Source organism: Macaca nemestrina, chromosome 12, assembly GCF_043159975.1.
Source record: "Macaca nemestrina isolate mMacNem1 chromosome 12, mMacNem.hap1, whole genome shotgun sequence".
NCBI classification, from domain to species: Eukaryota; Metazoa; Chordata; class Mammalia; order Primates; family Cercopithecidae; genus Macaca; species Macaca nemestrina.
Window position 1 is genome coordinate 77,667,684 of NC_092136.1, and position 13,436 is coordinate 77,681,119.

Sequence of the window (13,436 nt, forward strand, 5' to 3'; positions counted from 1 at the left end):
TATAGTTGTCTGTTTTGTAATAAAGGCTCAATACTGAATTATTTAGGACTAGATAATCTAGGTCCTAATGTCTCCTTTTTGCTGCCAACCTGGGGGCCAATTACACTAGAGGGCTGGTAGAAAAAAGAGAATATAAGAATCATAAATCAATTGTGTTGCTCACTAGTTTTAGATGATTCTGTGTGAAAGGTGAGGATGAGTAAAGTGGCTAAAAGGTAATTTTATATTATTTGTGATTTTTAGGCAGTTGGAAGAAGTGGAAAAGAACACAGACTTTATAAAACCAAATCTGCAGTCTAGGAAAAAAATACGTATTTTAAAAATACAGACTTTAGAGCTAGAGGGAATCAGGTGTGAATACTAACTACTTACTACCTATGTAGCTTTGAAAATGCAATTAATCTCTGCATTCCAGTTTTTCACTTATAAAATGGGGAAACAAGCTTCTTAGCAAAGTTGTTTCTGGATTTAGAGATGAGATGGTAGTGCTTGATTCCTAAGCATCTAGTAAACAGTGGCCAATACAGTTGTATTAATACTATATGAGAAAACAGGAAATACAGTCAAACAGATAACCTTGTATACCTAAGAGAGGGACACTTCTCTTAGGTTTACTGGTGGGCCTTAATCTACATTTTTTGTAAGTATTTATCCACAAGTTAGTGAAAAGCATCAGACAGTAAAGTGTAGTTTTTGGGCCTATTTTGAAATCAATATAATCATAGACTTTTAATATTATATATGTAACTAATAATATTATATATGTAACTATTCATTAAGTATTTAGAAAGTTAAAATATATTCTTACTTTATATTATTGCCAACTTTAAACTTTAATTATTTGTTTTTCAGATAGGGGGCTCCCTCTGTCGCCCAAGCTAGAGCACAGTAACACCATTATGGCTCACTGAAGCCTCGAGTAATTCTCTCACCTCATCCTCTTGAGTAGATAGGACTACAGGTGAACGCCACTACTCCTGGCTAATTTATTTTTTGTTGAGATAGGGTATTCCTATGTTGACCAAGCTGGTCTTGAATCCCTGGTCTCAGCAATTTTCCCACCTTGGACTACCAAAGTGCTGGGATTACAAACATGAGCCACCACACCAGGTCATGTTATAGCTAATTTTGTAAAAACCAAAAGAATAAAAAAGGCAGGCCAGGTGCAGTGGCTCATGCCTGTAATCCAAGAACTTTGGGAGGCTGAGGCGGGCAGATTACCTGAGGTCAGGAGTTTGAGACCAGCCTGGCCAACACAGTGAAACCCTGTCTCTACTAAAAAGACAAAAATTTGCTGGGTGTGGCGGCACACGACTATAATCCCAGCTACTCAGGAGGCTGAGGCAGGAGAATCACTTGAACCTGGGAGGCGGAGGTTGCAGTGACCCAAGATCGCACCATTGTACTCCAGCCTGGGTGACAAGAGCGAAATTCTATTTCAAAAAAAAAAAAAAAGAAAGACAACTATAGTTAAGGGCAAAAAAAGAACACAGGACAAGAAACGGTAAAGACAGGCAAGAAACAGGATAGACAAGACAGGCAGACAGAGAAGAGACAGTCAGACAAGAGCTAAGACAGGGAAAATCTGCCCAGACTGCCTGGATACCTTCATAGCCCTCCCCTTGCTATTTCTATTTGAGAGTCCAAACCAAAGCAGTCTAAGCCTCCTGCTCTGCCAAACCAGCTTTTCCTTTACCTGACTGTGCCACTGCTGTCATCTCTTGCCCAGCATGCCTTCCCTCCTAGGAGTCTCCTAACCAGTACTTAACCACAGACTAACTAGACTTAGTATAGCCATACAGTGTTCTAGGCCACTTCCTCTCAGTCATTAAAAAACAAAACAAAACGAAACAAAACGAAACGAAACAAAGAACTTGCACCTGCTAAACTAAGAAGAAGACCTTGTGACAGAAATGAGGAAGTATGTTTATAGAACACTGGGATCTTTTTCTGGAATAATTTTTAAGAGACGCCTTTGAAAAACTTTATCATTTTAAGAGATAAAAAGAGTAATAGATGACATTTAAGAAAAGATCCCAAAGGCTAAATGAAAAACCCACCCCAAGAGGACTAACCCCAATTTATTTAGTATCTCTTCTTACTGTGTGCTGAGGGCCATCTTCATTATCCCTCATGTAGAAAGGCTTGATTGCTAATGGATAATTAATAATGAAGACAGGTATGTTGCCACAGTGCTTCACCAGGTACTTTTCATGTTCAGTTTGTAGATTAACACCCCACTGTAATGAGAAGAAAGAAATGACCAAAAGAGAAGACAGAGGTGAAATATACAATTAAGCACGTGAAAATAACCTGCATCAATTCCAAGGGCTTCATCTTCCTAAGGCTTCATGTGTGGAGCGAGCTGCTAAGGTTACACAGCTGACTAAACCAGAGAGACCTATTTGTTAACAAGAACACCTACAGGCCTGGAAAGATGAAAGCTGAGGCCAGCAGATAAACACTGCTTTCTGTGTCCCCATTGGTCCCCTACCCTCACCTCCCAGGAGCAGATAATACAGCACCTGCAGGAAAACAAAGTCTGCTTTACAATGGGATAAAAAATTCTGACTTCAGAATCAGTTTTTAATAGTGCCTTACGCTTCTTCCACAGTAACTGTTCCTAAGTCTTGGGAAATTAAATGACAGAAGATAATAATCCTAATATTGAGCCTATCTTTGGCTAAATGACTTCCCTTGGTGACTTTTTTTTTTTTTTTTTTTTGAGACAGAGTCTGGCTGTGTCGCCCAGGCTGGAGTACAGTGGCGCAATCTCGGCTCACTGCAACCTCCGCCTCCCGGGTTCACGTGATTCTCCTGCTTCAGCCTCCCACGTAGCCGGGACTTCAGGCGCCCGCCACCATGCCTGGCTATTTTTTTTTTTTGTATTTTTAGTAGAGATGGGGTTTCACTATGTTGGCCAGGCTGGTCTTGAACTGCTGACCTTGTGATTTGCCCACCTTGGCCTCCCAAAGTGCTGGGATTACAGGTGTGAGCCACAGTGCCCGGCTGGTGACTTCTTTTTAAATAAAAAGAATCAACTCATGTGTGAGATGCTCTTTGATGAATATTTATTAACTCTGTTCAATATATTTATTAAGCAAATACTAATGTGCCTATTAAATTCCAGGTACCATATGATATACTGGATAAAGTGGTAAGAAAAATAGTTATAATCCCTGACTTCATGAAGCTTCCAGCATAGGAGACAAAGAAATGAAAACTTACACAAGAACTGATTATAAATATAACAAGCACAGGTTACTTTTGTAATGCATAAAGACCTAACTTAATTGGGATTGAACTGGTACAAGGAATAGTTTAAACACAAAGGTTAACATTATCTTATTACTACCACTTGTTTGGCAATATCTTCGTTATAGGAAAAAAATAACTCAAATAGGAACAAAGAGTTTTGCCTCCAACACTATACACATGCCCACTGACAGATCATGTGGTCTTCTGGACCTGTATCATTGCCAATAAAATAAAAAAGCTTTAGCTGGGGACGGTGGCTCATGCCTTTAATCCCAGCACTTTGGGAAGCTGAGGAGTGCTTGACACAGACGCTCGAGACTAGCCTAGGCAACATAACCCTGTCTCTACAAAAAATAAAAAAATCAGCCAGGCCTGGTGGCATGCACCTGTAGTCCCATATACTTGGGAGACTGAGTTGGGAGGACTGATGTGAGCCTGGGAGGTGGAATCTGCAGTGAGCCATGTTTGTACCACTGCACTCCAGCCTCGGCAACAGAGAGATCCTGTCTTTCAAAAAATAAATAAATAAATAAATAAATAAATAAATAATAAAGGAGTTCCTTCACAGAAAGACAGAGTTGTACAGTGGTTGTCAGGGGTCTGGGAATGGGGCAAATGAGGGGATACTGATCAAAGTGTACACACTTTCAGTTATAAGACGAACAAGTTCTGGGGATCTAATGTACAGTGTGGGTAGTGACAGATGTGTTAACTAATTTGACTGTAATAATTTATTACACAATGTATACGTGTATCAAATCATCATGCTGTATACCCTGAATATATATAATCTTCTTTTGTTGTTGTTCTTAGAGACAAGGTCTTTCTCTGTCACCTAGGCTGGAGGGCTGCAGTCGATCATGGCTCACTGCAATCTTAAACTCCTAGGCTCAAGCAATCTGCCTACCTCAGCCTCTTAAAGTGTTGGGATTACAGGTGTGAACTATCACACCCGGCCTATACAATCTTTATCAAGTAATTTTTGGGAAAAAAAAAAAAAAAGAATTCTTGGCTGGGTACTGAGGCATGCTCCTATAGTCCCAGTTACTTGGGAGGCTGAAATGGGGGATCCCTTGGGCCCAGGAGTTCAAGATGAGCTCGGGCAACATAATGAGACCTTCATCTCTTAAATATAAAGTTCTTTAAAAGCAAAACAAAACAAAAACACCCCAGTGTTTTCCAGAGTGGCTCACAAACTAAAAGGCTCTATAAAGTTCAACTGAAAAACAAACCTGTTTCTGCAAGCACTAAATCTGGAAAAAGAAAAAAAAAAAAAAAAAAACAAAACACCTGTTTAGTTATGTTGCCTAAATTTATTTGATAATATAACTTCCTTCGTTGGTCATCTTTTAATGTCATTCAGAATATACTTTGGAAAACACAGAATTAGTTGACTTCTACAGTAATATTATTTTTTTTTAATTCACTTTTTTTTTTTTTTTTTTGGGTAGAGACAGGGTCTCACTATATTGCCCAGGCTGGTCTTGAACTTTGGGGCTCAAGCAATCTGCCTGCCTTGGCCTCCCAAAGTGCTAGAATTATAGACATGAGCCCCAACAACTGGCCTCTAAAGTAATAGTCTATGATTATCTTTCTTTTTTAGAATTTTCATCTTCCTAAACATGGGATTCTCCTTTATAACCCCTTAGTCACTGCTATTCCAAATGATACAATTTATTTTTATTCTAAATTAATTCTGTTTTAAGTATCTAAACAAGATTGAGCAAATATCAAATAAAATCTGTAAGTCTGTGTTCAAATGAGCAAATACCATATTTTGCTAATAACAGAAATAAGATGATTTTGAAGGATTCTTAATAAAGTAAGCCAAAGACAAGAAGGAAGCATTTTCACACACACATATATATACACACACAAAATACTACCTCTGGGGTGAAGGTGAAGTTCTGGGATGCTTGCTTTAAGATCTCCACTGCTTCAGTATAAGAAATGCTGGAGGAAAACAGGATACAAGCAGAGAAAAGTCAATACAATTGGGCTGCTGTTAACTAGTTCATTTTAAAACCAGAAAAAGCCTACTCCTATATCACACTGTGAGGTCATGAGGGAATACTGAATAATCAGGAATTAAGGCTGATCTAATCCTATAAAAGTCTGATCTGCCTGAAGAGAAGTAACCATTCAATAACCATTCAATAACCTCACTCCTCATCTACTTGCAATATACACAGCGAAGCTAGTCACTTAAGCAAGGAAAGATTATTCTCTGAATCCAAGATATGCCAATGCCCTAATAAAATGTATGAAATACTGAGACTACAACAGCAAAAGACTTTCTCCTAAAATTCACGATTAATTCATTTATTTATCCAACAGACATATACTTGGCACCTACTAGGCACTACACATAATTCTAGACACTGCAGATAAAAATAAAGCTCAGGGCCGGGTGCGGTGGCTCACGCCTGTAATCCCAGCACTTTGGGAGGCCGAGGCAGGTGGATCACAAAGTCAGGACATCGAGACCATCCTGGCTAACACGGAGAAACCCCGTCTCTACTAAAAATGCAAAAAAAAAATTAGCCGGGCGTGGTGGCAGGCACCTGTAGTCCCAGCTACTAGGGAGGCTGAGGCAGGAGAATGGTGTGAATCCAGGAGGCGGAGCTTGCAGTGAGTCGAGATTGCACCACTGCACTCCAGCCTGGGCAACAGAGCGAGACTCCGTTTCAAAAAAAAAAAGTTCAGTCTTCATGGAGCCAACGTTCGTGCGTGTGTGCGTGTGTGTGTGTGTGTGAGTGTGTGTCTGTGAGAGAAAGAAAGAGCGAGAGATGCAGGTGAGGAAAGAGTAGACAGAGCAAACATCAGGTAGCTATTAGTATAATATCTTATAGTATATTAGTATAGTATAGTATAATATAATAGTGTATTACTAAGATAATTGTAGTATATTAGTATAAATGGGTAGCCATTAGTGCTATGAAGAAAAATAAAGTGGAGTAAGAAGACAGAGGGGGTTTGGGGTGCCATTTCAGATATGATGGTCAAGAAAGGCCTAAGTTTCTGACATCTGAACAGAAGTGTGCATCGAGTAAGGAAATGAACGACAGAAGTCTCTTGGGAGGAGTATTCCAGGCAAAAGGAACAACAAGTACAAGGATCTGAAGTGAGAAACAGTTTGGCTTGTTCATGGAACAAAAAGGGCAGTCAGTGTGACTAGAGCATGCTGAACAAGAGGAATCATGCACAGGAAATTACATAGGAAAGGCAGTCAGAAGTCAGATCACATGGACTCTTTCAGGTCATACTAAGGGCCTGGTAATGTATTCTAAGCATTATAAGACTAGGAAGATACTGATTCTCTCAACGAGACACCCTCATGCCTAAAGTAAGTCAAAGCAAGTGTTTCTTTTAATTTAACTATGTAAATAGGTAACTTATCTACATAGTTAAAAAAAAATCAAGATGTATAAAAGAATATACATTTCCCTTCCATTGCGGTTCCAGAGACACCTAGTTCCTTTCCTTTCACACAATCACTGCTACCGGTATTGTGAATATCCCTCTAGAGGATTTTATTTATATAGATACGTAAATAATACACAATCTTCCTTTTTTATAGATGTCATACATATCATACACACTCTTTCACACTTAATTGTACAGAGTAATATACCTTGTAGATCTTTCTGTGTGTATATAAAGAAATTCTTCACTTTTTGCATTATATAATATTCCATTTTGTGGATGTATCATTATTAGTTTAACCAGTGACCTGACATTTCACATTCTAATCTTTTGCTATTATAAAACATGCCTATATATACCCATTTAATATTATTACAAATAGTTATTCTACACTAATTTGTCACATGGCAAAAGTGGAATTGTTAGATGAAAATTTGCAATTTTTATATTTTCTGAAAGGTTTTGCCAAAGATATTGCCCCTTTTATATCAATGTATACCCACCAGTAACATGAAAGTGTCTGTTTGCTTGTAAACTATAGGTAAAATACTGCATCAGTATGGCTTTTTTTTTTTTTTTTTTTTACAAAAAATCTACAAACTTTCTGAAAGACTTTTGAGCTCAAAAAATAATTTATCCAGCACAAACTTATTCTCTGAAGTAAAAATGAAGTTCATATACATAACAACTAACCAGAAAGAGTTGTACTGTGTCATACAGTACAATAAAGCCCCTAAAGCTATGTTTTGAAAGAGGTTTTTCCTAAGATGGAAAATCTATTCAAATTAAAATCTAGTATTAATAATAGGTAATTTTTAAGGTAGTAATGGTGGCGCTAGTTGTGTTGGTAGTAGCAGTAACAAGGATTTTAAAATTAGCATTTTACAGAAGAGAAGCAGACGGTTAGAGAGGATCAATAACTTTCCAAAGGTTACTCATGTAAGTCAATAGTAAATCTTGATCTGCTGACTCCAGAGTATACACTTTTAATGGCTAAGATAATGCCTAAAACACTTGGAGTTTCATATGTTCCATCAAAACAAAAGAAAATGGGCTCTGGGTTCTTCATCTGATTCTACCACTTAATCTGATTCTACTACTAGCTATGTAAGTCACTTCAACGTTGTGAAAGCATGTTATTAATTTTTGTAATATGTTATACAAACATTTAAAAATTATTTGCACTTATAAGGATATTGAACTATCTTGTATAAAGTTCTTTTCTGCTTAGGCATTCTATCGTTCTATTATATCGATTACTTGGTATGATCTACCAATCACACTGAGAAATATAAGAGCAGTCAAAGTAATAAGCAGTAGATTTTGTACCATTGGTATGTTACTGTTTCATTATTAAGAAATGGCTCTCATGTCTAAATATCTCATTATTCCACGTCTTCCATTCCACACCCCAATACCTTCATTAGGGGCAGAACTTTCAAGTTCAAATTACAGTTCTGACATTTGATATCCTTAATGGCTTCCATGAACTCTCTCCACTAAGTATTTTTCTTGATATATATAGAAAATAGTATTTCTTCTCCTTTCCAGAAACTGTTTCCAAAGTGCTTTGAGGAAAGGAGGAAAAAACATTGCGATAGAGAATGATATGGCATCAAACTACCTTCATATTTCACATTTTTCATTGTTGAATAAAGAAAATTCATTATTCTGAAGCTGTTGGAGTAAAATTGCTAAACTACAAAGATAATTATTGTTATCCTTTGCCTCAAATTCACACAGAAAGATAAATGAAGAGCAAATAAAAAAGGTTAAATACTATTTTCAGAAACACAAGAATATAAAGGAAATGTAAAATAAACTGAATACAATTTCTGCATAAAGGCTAAATTCAATTACTACATGAGTTGCTGAAATAGCACATTTTCATATAAAATAATTATAACAGGTAGTGAAAAATATACTGAAATCTACTCAAAAGAATACAAGCCACGTGGTATCTATACAGATTCAATAATTAACAGTGCAGTCTACATAAGCATAAAACAAAAGTTTGTCTTTTGTTGTTTTTCTTTTCTCCCTGTTTCCCTGTTTTTTCTCCTTGTTTCCCTGTTTTTTCTTTTCTCTTTACTGTTTTTAGGTTTCACTCAACAGTAGATTCAGCTACACCAGTATTTTCAGAAATTTCAGCGTCAATGCCTTAAAAAGCATGAAACAGCAGAGAGGTGATGCCAAGGTGGTACAGAGGGCACCACCACACAACCTATTTCTCAACTTGATACCTCTGATGTTGCTGACTTAATAATCACTGTCATCGGACCAGCACCATCTCATTATGCTTTTTTTTAGTGGCTACCTTGCATATTTTAACACGCATATCTGACTTAACAGTCTAAAGCAGCTGGGTGTGGTGGCCTGCACCAGTTGTCTCAGTTACTCAGGAGGCTGAGGCAGGAGGGATCGCTTGAGCGCAGCAGTTCAAGCCTGCAGTGAGCTATGATCACACCACTGCCCTCCAGCCTGGACGACAGAGCGACATCCTATCTCTTTAAAAAAAAAAAAAAAAAAAAAAAAAAGTCTACAGTTCACCAGTTTCTCTCTCTTCCTTCCAAACAACACAAGGACTAACATTTCAACTATGAACATACCTCTCAGTTTTACAAGTTATTGCTGCCCAGTATTTCAGTTCTAAGGTAACAGGTATTTTCTTTCAACTATGTGAAGATACTATTTTGTCAATCTATTGTCATTACTGTCCTTTGAACTTCTTGGGAATCGAATGCTGTTTGTTATGTCTGCTGTTCTTGCTCATGGTAGGTATTTCCCTGTGTATTTGGACTGAGATTATCTTAAGTAGAGTTTGTTTTGGGAATACCATGCCACTTGGGTTGAGGGTACAAACTTCAAGATTGGTTTTATATTAGTTTCTACAGCTACTCCAGTGTTATCACTAACTGAAAATTTTTATTTTAATGCCCTAGCACGAAGATTCTTGAACTACACAGGAAACAAAATTCAAACTCTAGGCTCACTTAAGGGCCAACTGTGGCTGCAAATTTTCAATGGAGACTATTTCTGTTTTGTCTCTATCCTTAAGCCCAGGCTAAAGCATATACACTTCTACACTTCTCTGTAAATTCTCTACACTGGCTAGCTCAATTTTCTGTTTGCTTATTTTCTAATTGGTCCTTTCATTAAGGGTGTAGTCCTTGGCCAGTTCTAGCTTTGTGTATATGTGTGTGCATTTGCGGGGGTATCTTGATTTTAACTCATTCTGCTATGTCTATTCTCATGTCCTCTCATTGCTGTTAAAACCTCTGGTTTCAAAGAATGGAAAATCGCCCTCCAGTTTCCCTACCTACACCCTGAGAATCCTCAGCATCACACCAACTGTGCACATCACTCTGATGTTTGGTTCCTTCTTCATTTCTAGCACCTGGAACTTCTCCTCCTTTCTAGTGAATTCAACAACATATTTAAAAGAATCTTATAATATTTTAAGTATTATTTTTAGAAGTTTTGTAGCAAGGGTGTTTTCAAATTATCTAGTCTGACATATTGCTTTTAACAGTATCGTTATTAAATCCTTTCAACAATATGACAGAGTATTTTTTATAGATGTGGAAACTGAAGTTCAGAAAAGTGAAAGATTCACTATTCATCAAGGTCATAGTTGTAATTAAATTATTCATATAAATATTTAACTGTTCATCTTTTTCTCTAGATTTTAAACTCCATAAAAAAATAAAGGCCGGGCGCGGTGGCTCAAGCCTGTAATCCCAGCACTTTGGGAGGCCGAGACGGGTGGATCACGACGTCAGGAGATTGAGACCATCCTGGCTAACACGGTGAAACCCCGTCTCTACTAAAAAATAGTAGAGACAAAAAACTAGCCGGGCTAGGTGGCGGGCGCCTGTAGTCCCAGCTACTCGGGAGGCTGAGGCAGGAGAATGGCGTGAACTCGGGAGGCGGAGCTTGCAGTGAGCTGAGATCCGGCCACTGCACTGCAGCCTGGGTGACAGAGCGAGACTCCGTCTCAAAAAAAAAAAAAAAAAAAAAAAAAAAAAAAAAAAAATAATAAATAAATAAATAAATAGATGTTTTCATTATTCTCAACAACTAGCAAAGTGCCTAACTCATATTAGGCAGTCAATAAATATTTGTTAAAAAATATTAATTTACTCATTAATGGCTAGTAAATGGTAGGGCCAGGATTACAATCCAGGTTCGCTGAATCATGGTTCACAACCCTCAGTGACTGAAGTAAATAGTGATATGAGCCAATAAGAAACCTGAGGAGAGACTCCAGCCTAAAGAAGAAAACCTTTACAGCCACTGTTACTCAAGTCATTTGTTTGTGCACTCAATTACTCAGTATTGACTGAATGTCTATTAGAGGCACTGTGCTAAGTCCTGGGGGCATAATAGTAAGCAATTTAAACACAGCCGCTGACCTCATAGAGGTAGTAGACACCAAACAAATAATCACACATATACATTTATTTTAAAATGTTTGAATTTTTCATTGACAAATAACTAGTTTATGTATTTACAGGATACGATGTGATTTTGGTATTATACACTGTGGAATGAATATATCAAGGTATTTAACATATCTATCGCCTCGCATGCTTCATTTTTTTTTTTTTTTGCAGTGAGAAGATTTAAAATCTACTCCTTCAGCAATTTTGAGATATACATTACAATTAATTATGGTCACTTTGTTACGCAGTAAATCCTGAAAACTTACTCCTCTGATCTAAATGAAACTTTGTACCCCTTGGTCAATTTCTTTCCATTCCCTTCAAGAACCCCTCACCTGCCACTGGTAACTACCATTCTACTCACTACTTCTCTAAGTGTAACTTTATTACATTTCACATCAAAGTGAATCATGCAGTACTTGTCTTTCCATGCCTAGCTTCTTTCACTTAGCATTAAGTCTTCCAGGTTGATCCATGTTGTCACAAATAAGATTTCCTTTGAATAGCATTCCACTGTGTATACACACATTTACTTTATCCAGTCATCCACTGATGGACACTTAGGTTGATTCCATATCTTGGCTACTATGAATAGTCCTGCAAAGAACATGTAAGTGCAGATATCTCTTTGACATACTGACTTCAGTTCTGGATACGTACCCAGAGGCAGGACTGCTGAATCATATGGTAAATATGCTTTTAGTTTTTTGAGAAATCTCCCATACTATCCTCCGTAACAGCTCTTCTAATTTACATTCCCACTAACAGTATACAAGGGTTCCCAAGTGCCACATCTTTGCCAACACCTGTTATCATTTGACTTTTTTTTTTTTTTTTTTTTGATACAAGGTCTTGCTCTGTCTCCCAGGCTGGAGTACAGCAGCGTCTGTGATCACAGCTCACTGCAGCCTCAACCTCCTGGGCTTAAGCAGTCCTCCCACCTTAGCCTCCTGAGTAGCTGGCACTACAGGCACGTGTCACCACACCTGGCTAATTTATTTTATTTTATTTTTTGTAAAGACAAGGTCTCACTATGTTGGCCAGGCTGGTCTTGAATTCCCCGGCTTAAGTGATCCTCCCACCTCAGCCTCCCAAAGTGCTAAGACTACAGGCATGAGCCAACGTGTCTCATTCTACTTTTTGATAACAGCCATCCTAACAGGTGTGAGGGGATATCTCACTGTGGTTTTAATTTGCATTTTATTAATTAGTGATGTTGGACACTTTTTGATAAACCTATTGGCCATTTGTATCTTACACAAATGTAAAACATTTGTGATGTCTGCCTGTCTGAGCAAAGCATAGGGGTGGATGCTGAGGCTAGATGGGGTGGCTGCCCTGCAGGGGCTCAAACCAGATAGACTTTCCTACTGAGTTTCTGCAGCAACCAGCTGGGCTTTGTAAATGGGCTATGCCACTGGCTGGTATCTCTGATCAGGTGCTCCTGCTGGCAGGAACACAGCCATCACCAAGATCCGTGTGCTGGTTGCTGTGAGCACTGCCCCACTCCTTTGTTCCTAGTTGACTCCTGGTAGTCCAGACCTTACCCCCAGGGTTCCCTGTGAGACAGGAATGGGCCTCCTAGGAAGCATCAAAGAATGCTGGGGAAACTGGATAGCTGTCTCTTTTTCCACTGTATTAACTGTGTGCCCAGGGGAATCTTCTGTGTGGTGCTGTGCCTACTCAGGGGAGGGAGGATTCAATCAAATTGAGGCCATTGCTTCTACCCTTCTAATGCACTTTTTGTTCTGTGGTCCATCTGGGTGTCTCAACTTCATTCCCAAGTTTTGGGATTTTCACAAAGATGTTCTTGTATGTGACTAGTTGCCAAATGGACTTTCTGTGGTGAAGGCTGGGACCTTCTATTCACCATCTTGCTGATGTTCCTCTCCCCACAAATTTAAACTGCAACTATGACTTGTAGTATGCAGAATGGATTGTGACAATGACAATGATTGAAATGGCACAGCCCAAGAGGACATTTTCCAACCTTAACATTTTACGGAAAAGGACTCGAAAGCACAAGAGTTAAGTGACATGTAAGAGTCGTAAGGATAGTGGGGCAGCTACAACCACTCTGCCCTTCCAGTGCCTTTCCAAATATATGAAAACCTCAGGTTAAAAGTCTGAGCTCTGAAATCAGATGAACATGAGCTTGAATCACCATTTCATCTTTTACTCAACCTCTTTGCAGGGATTCTCAATCTGTAGAATGAGAATAATAACTACTTGGAGTTGTGAAGATAAAATGAGCTACTAATGTATGTAAATTTTATCACTGTCTGGGTAAATATTCAACAAATCGTG

The 13,436-nt window shown here is 38.3% G+C and overlaps 1 protein-coding gene across 3 annotated transcripts in view; it reads right to left on the reverse strand.

The window, feature by feature from the left end:
* Positions 1-13,436, reverse strand: part of LOC105468816 (asparaginyl-tRNA synthetase 2, mitochondrial) — a 144,816-nt gene that overhangs the window by 30,983 nt on the left and 100,397 nt on the right. For 2 of the 3 annotated variants that reach the window (XM_011719209.2, XM_011719208.2), the window contains exons 10-11: positions 5,145-5,211; positions 2,103-2,240 (exon numbers count right to left, since the gene is read on the reverse strand). In XM_011719209.2, the coding sequence (XP_011717511.1) occupies positions 2,103-2,240; positions 5,145-5,211 (205 nt within the window). The remainder of the gene's footprint in view (positions 1-2,102; positions 2,241-5,144; positions 5,212-13,436) is intronic. The other variant, XM_011719210.2, reaches the window with a different exon arrangement.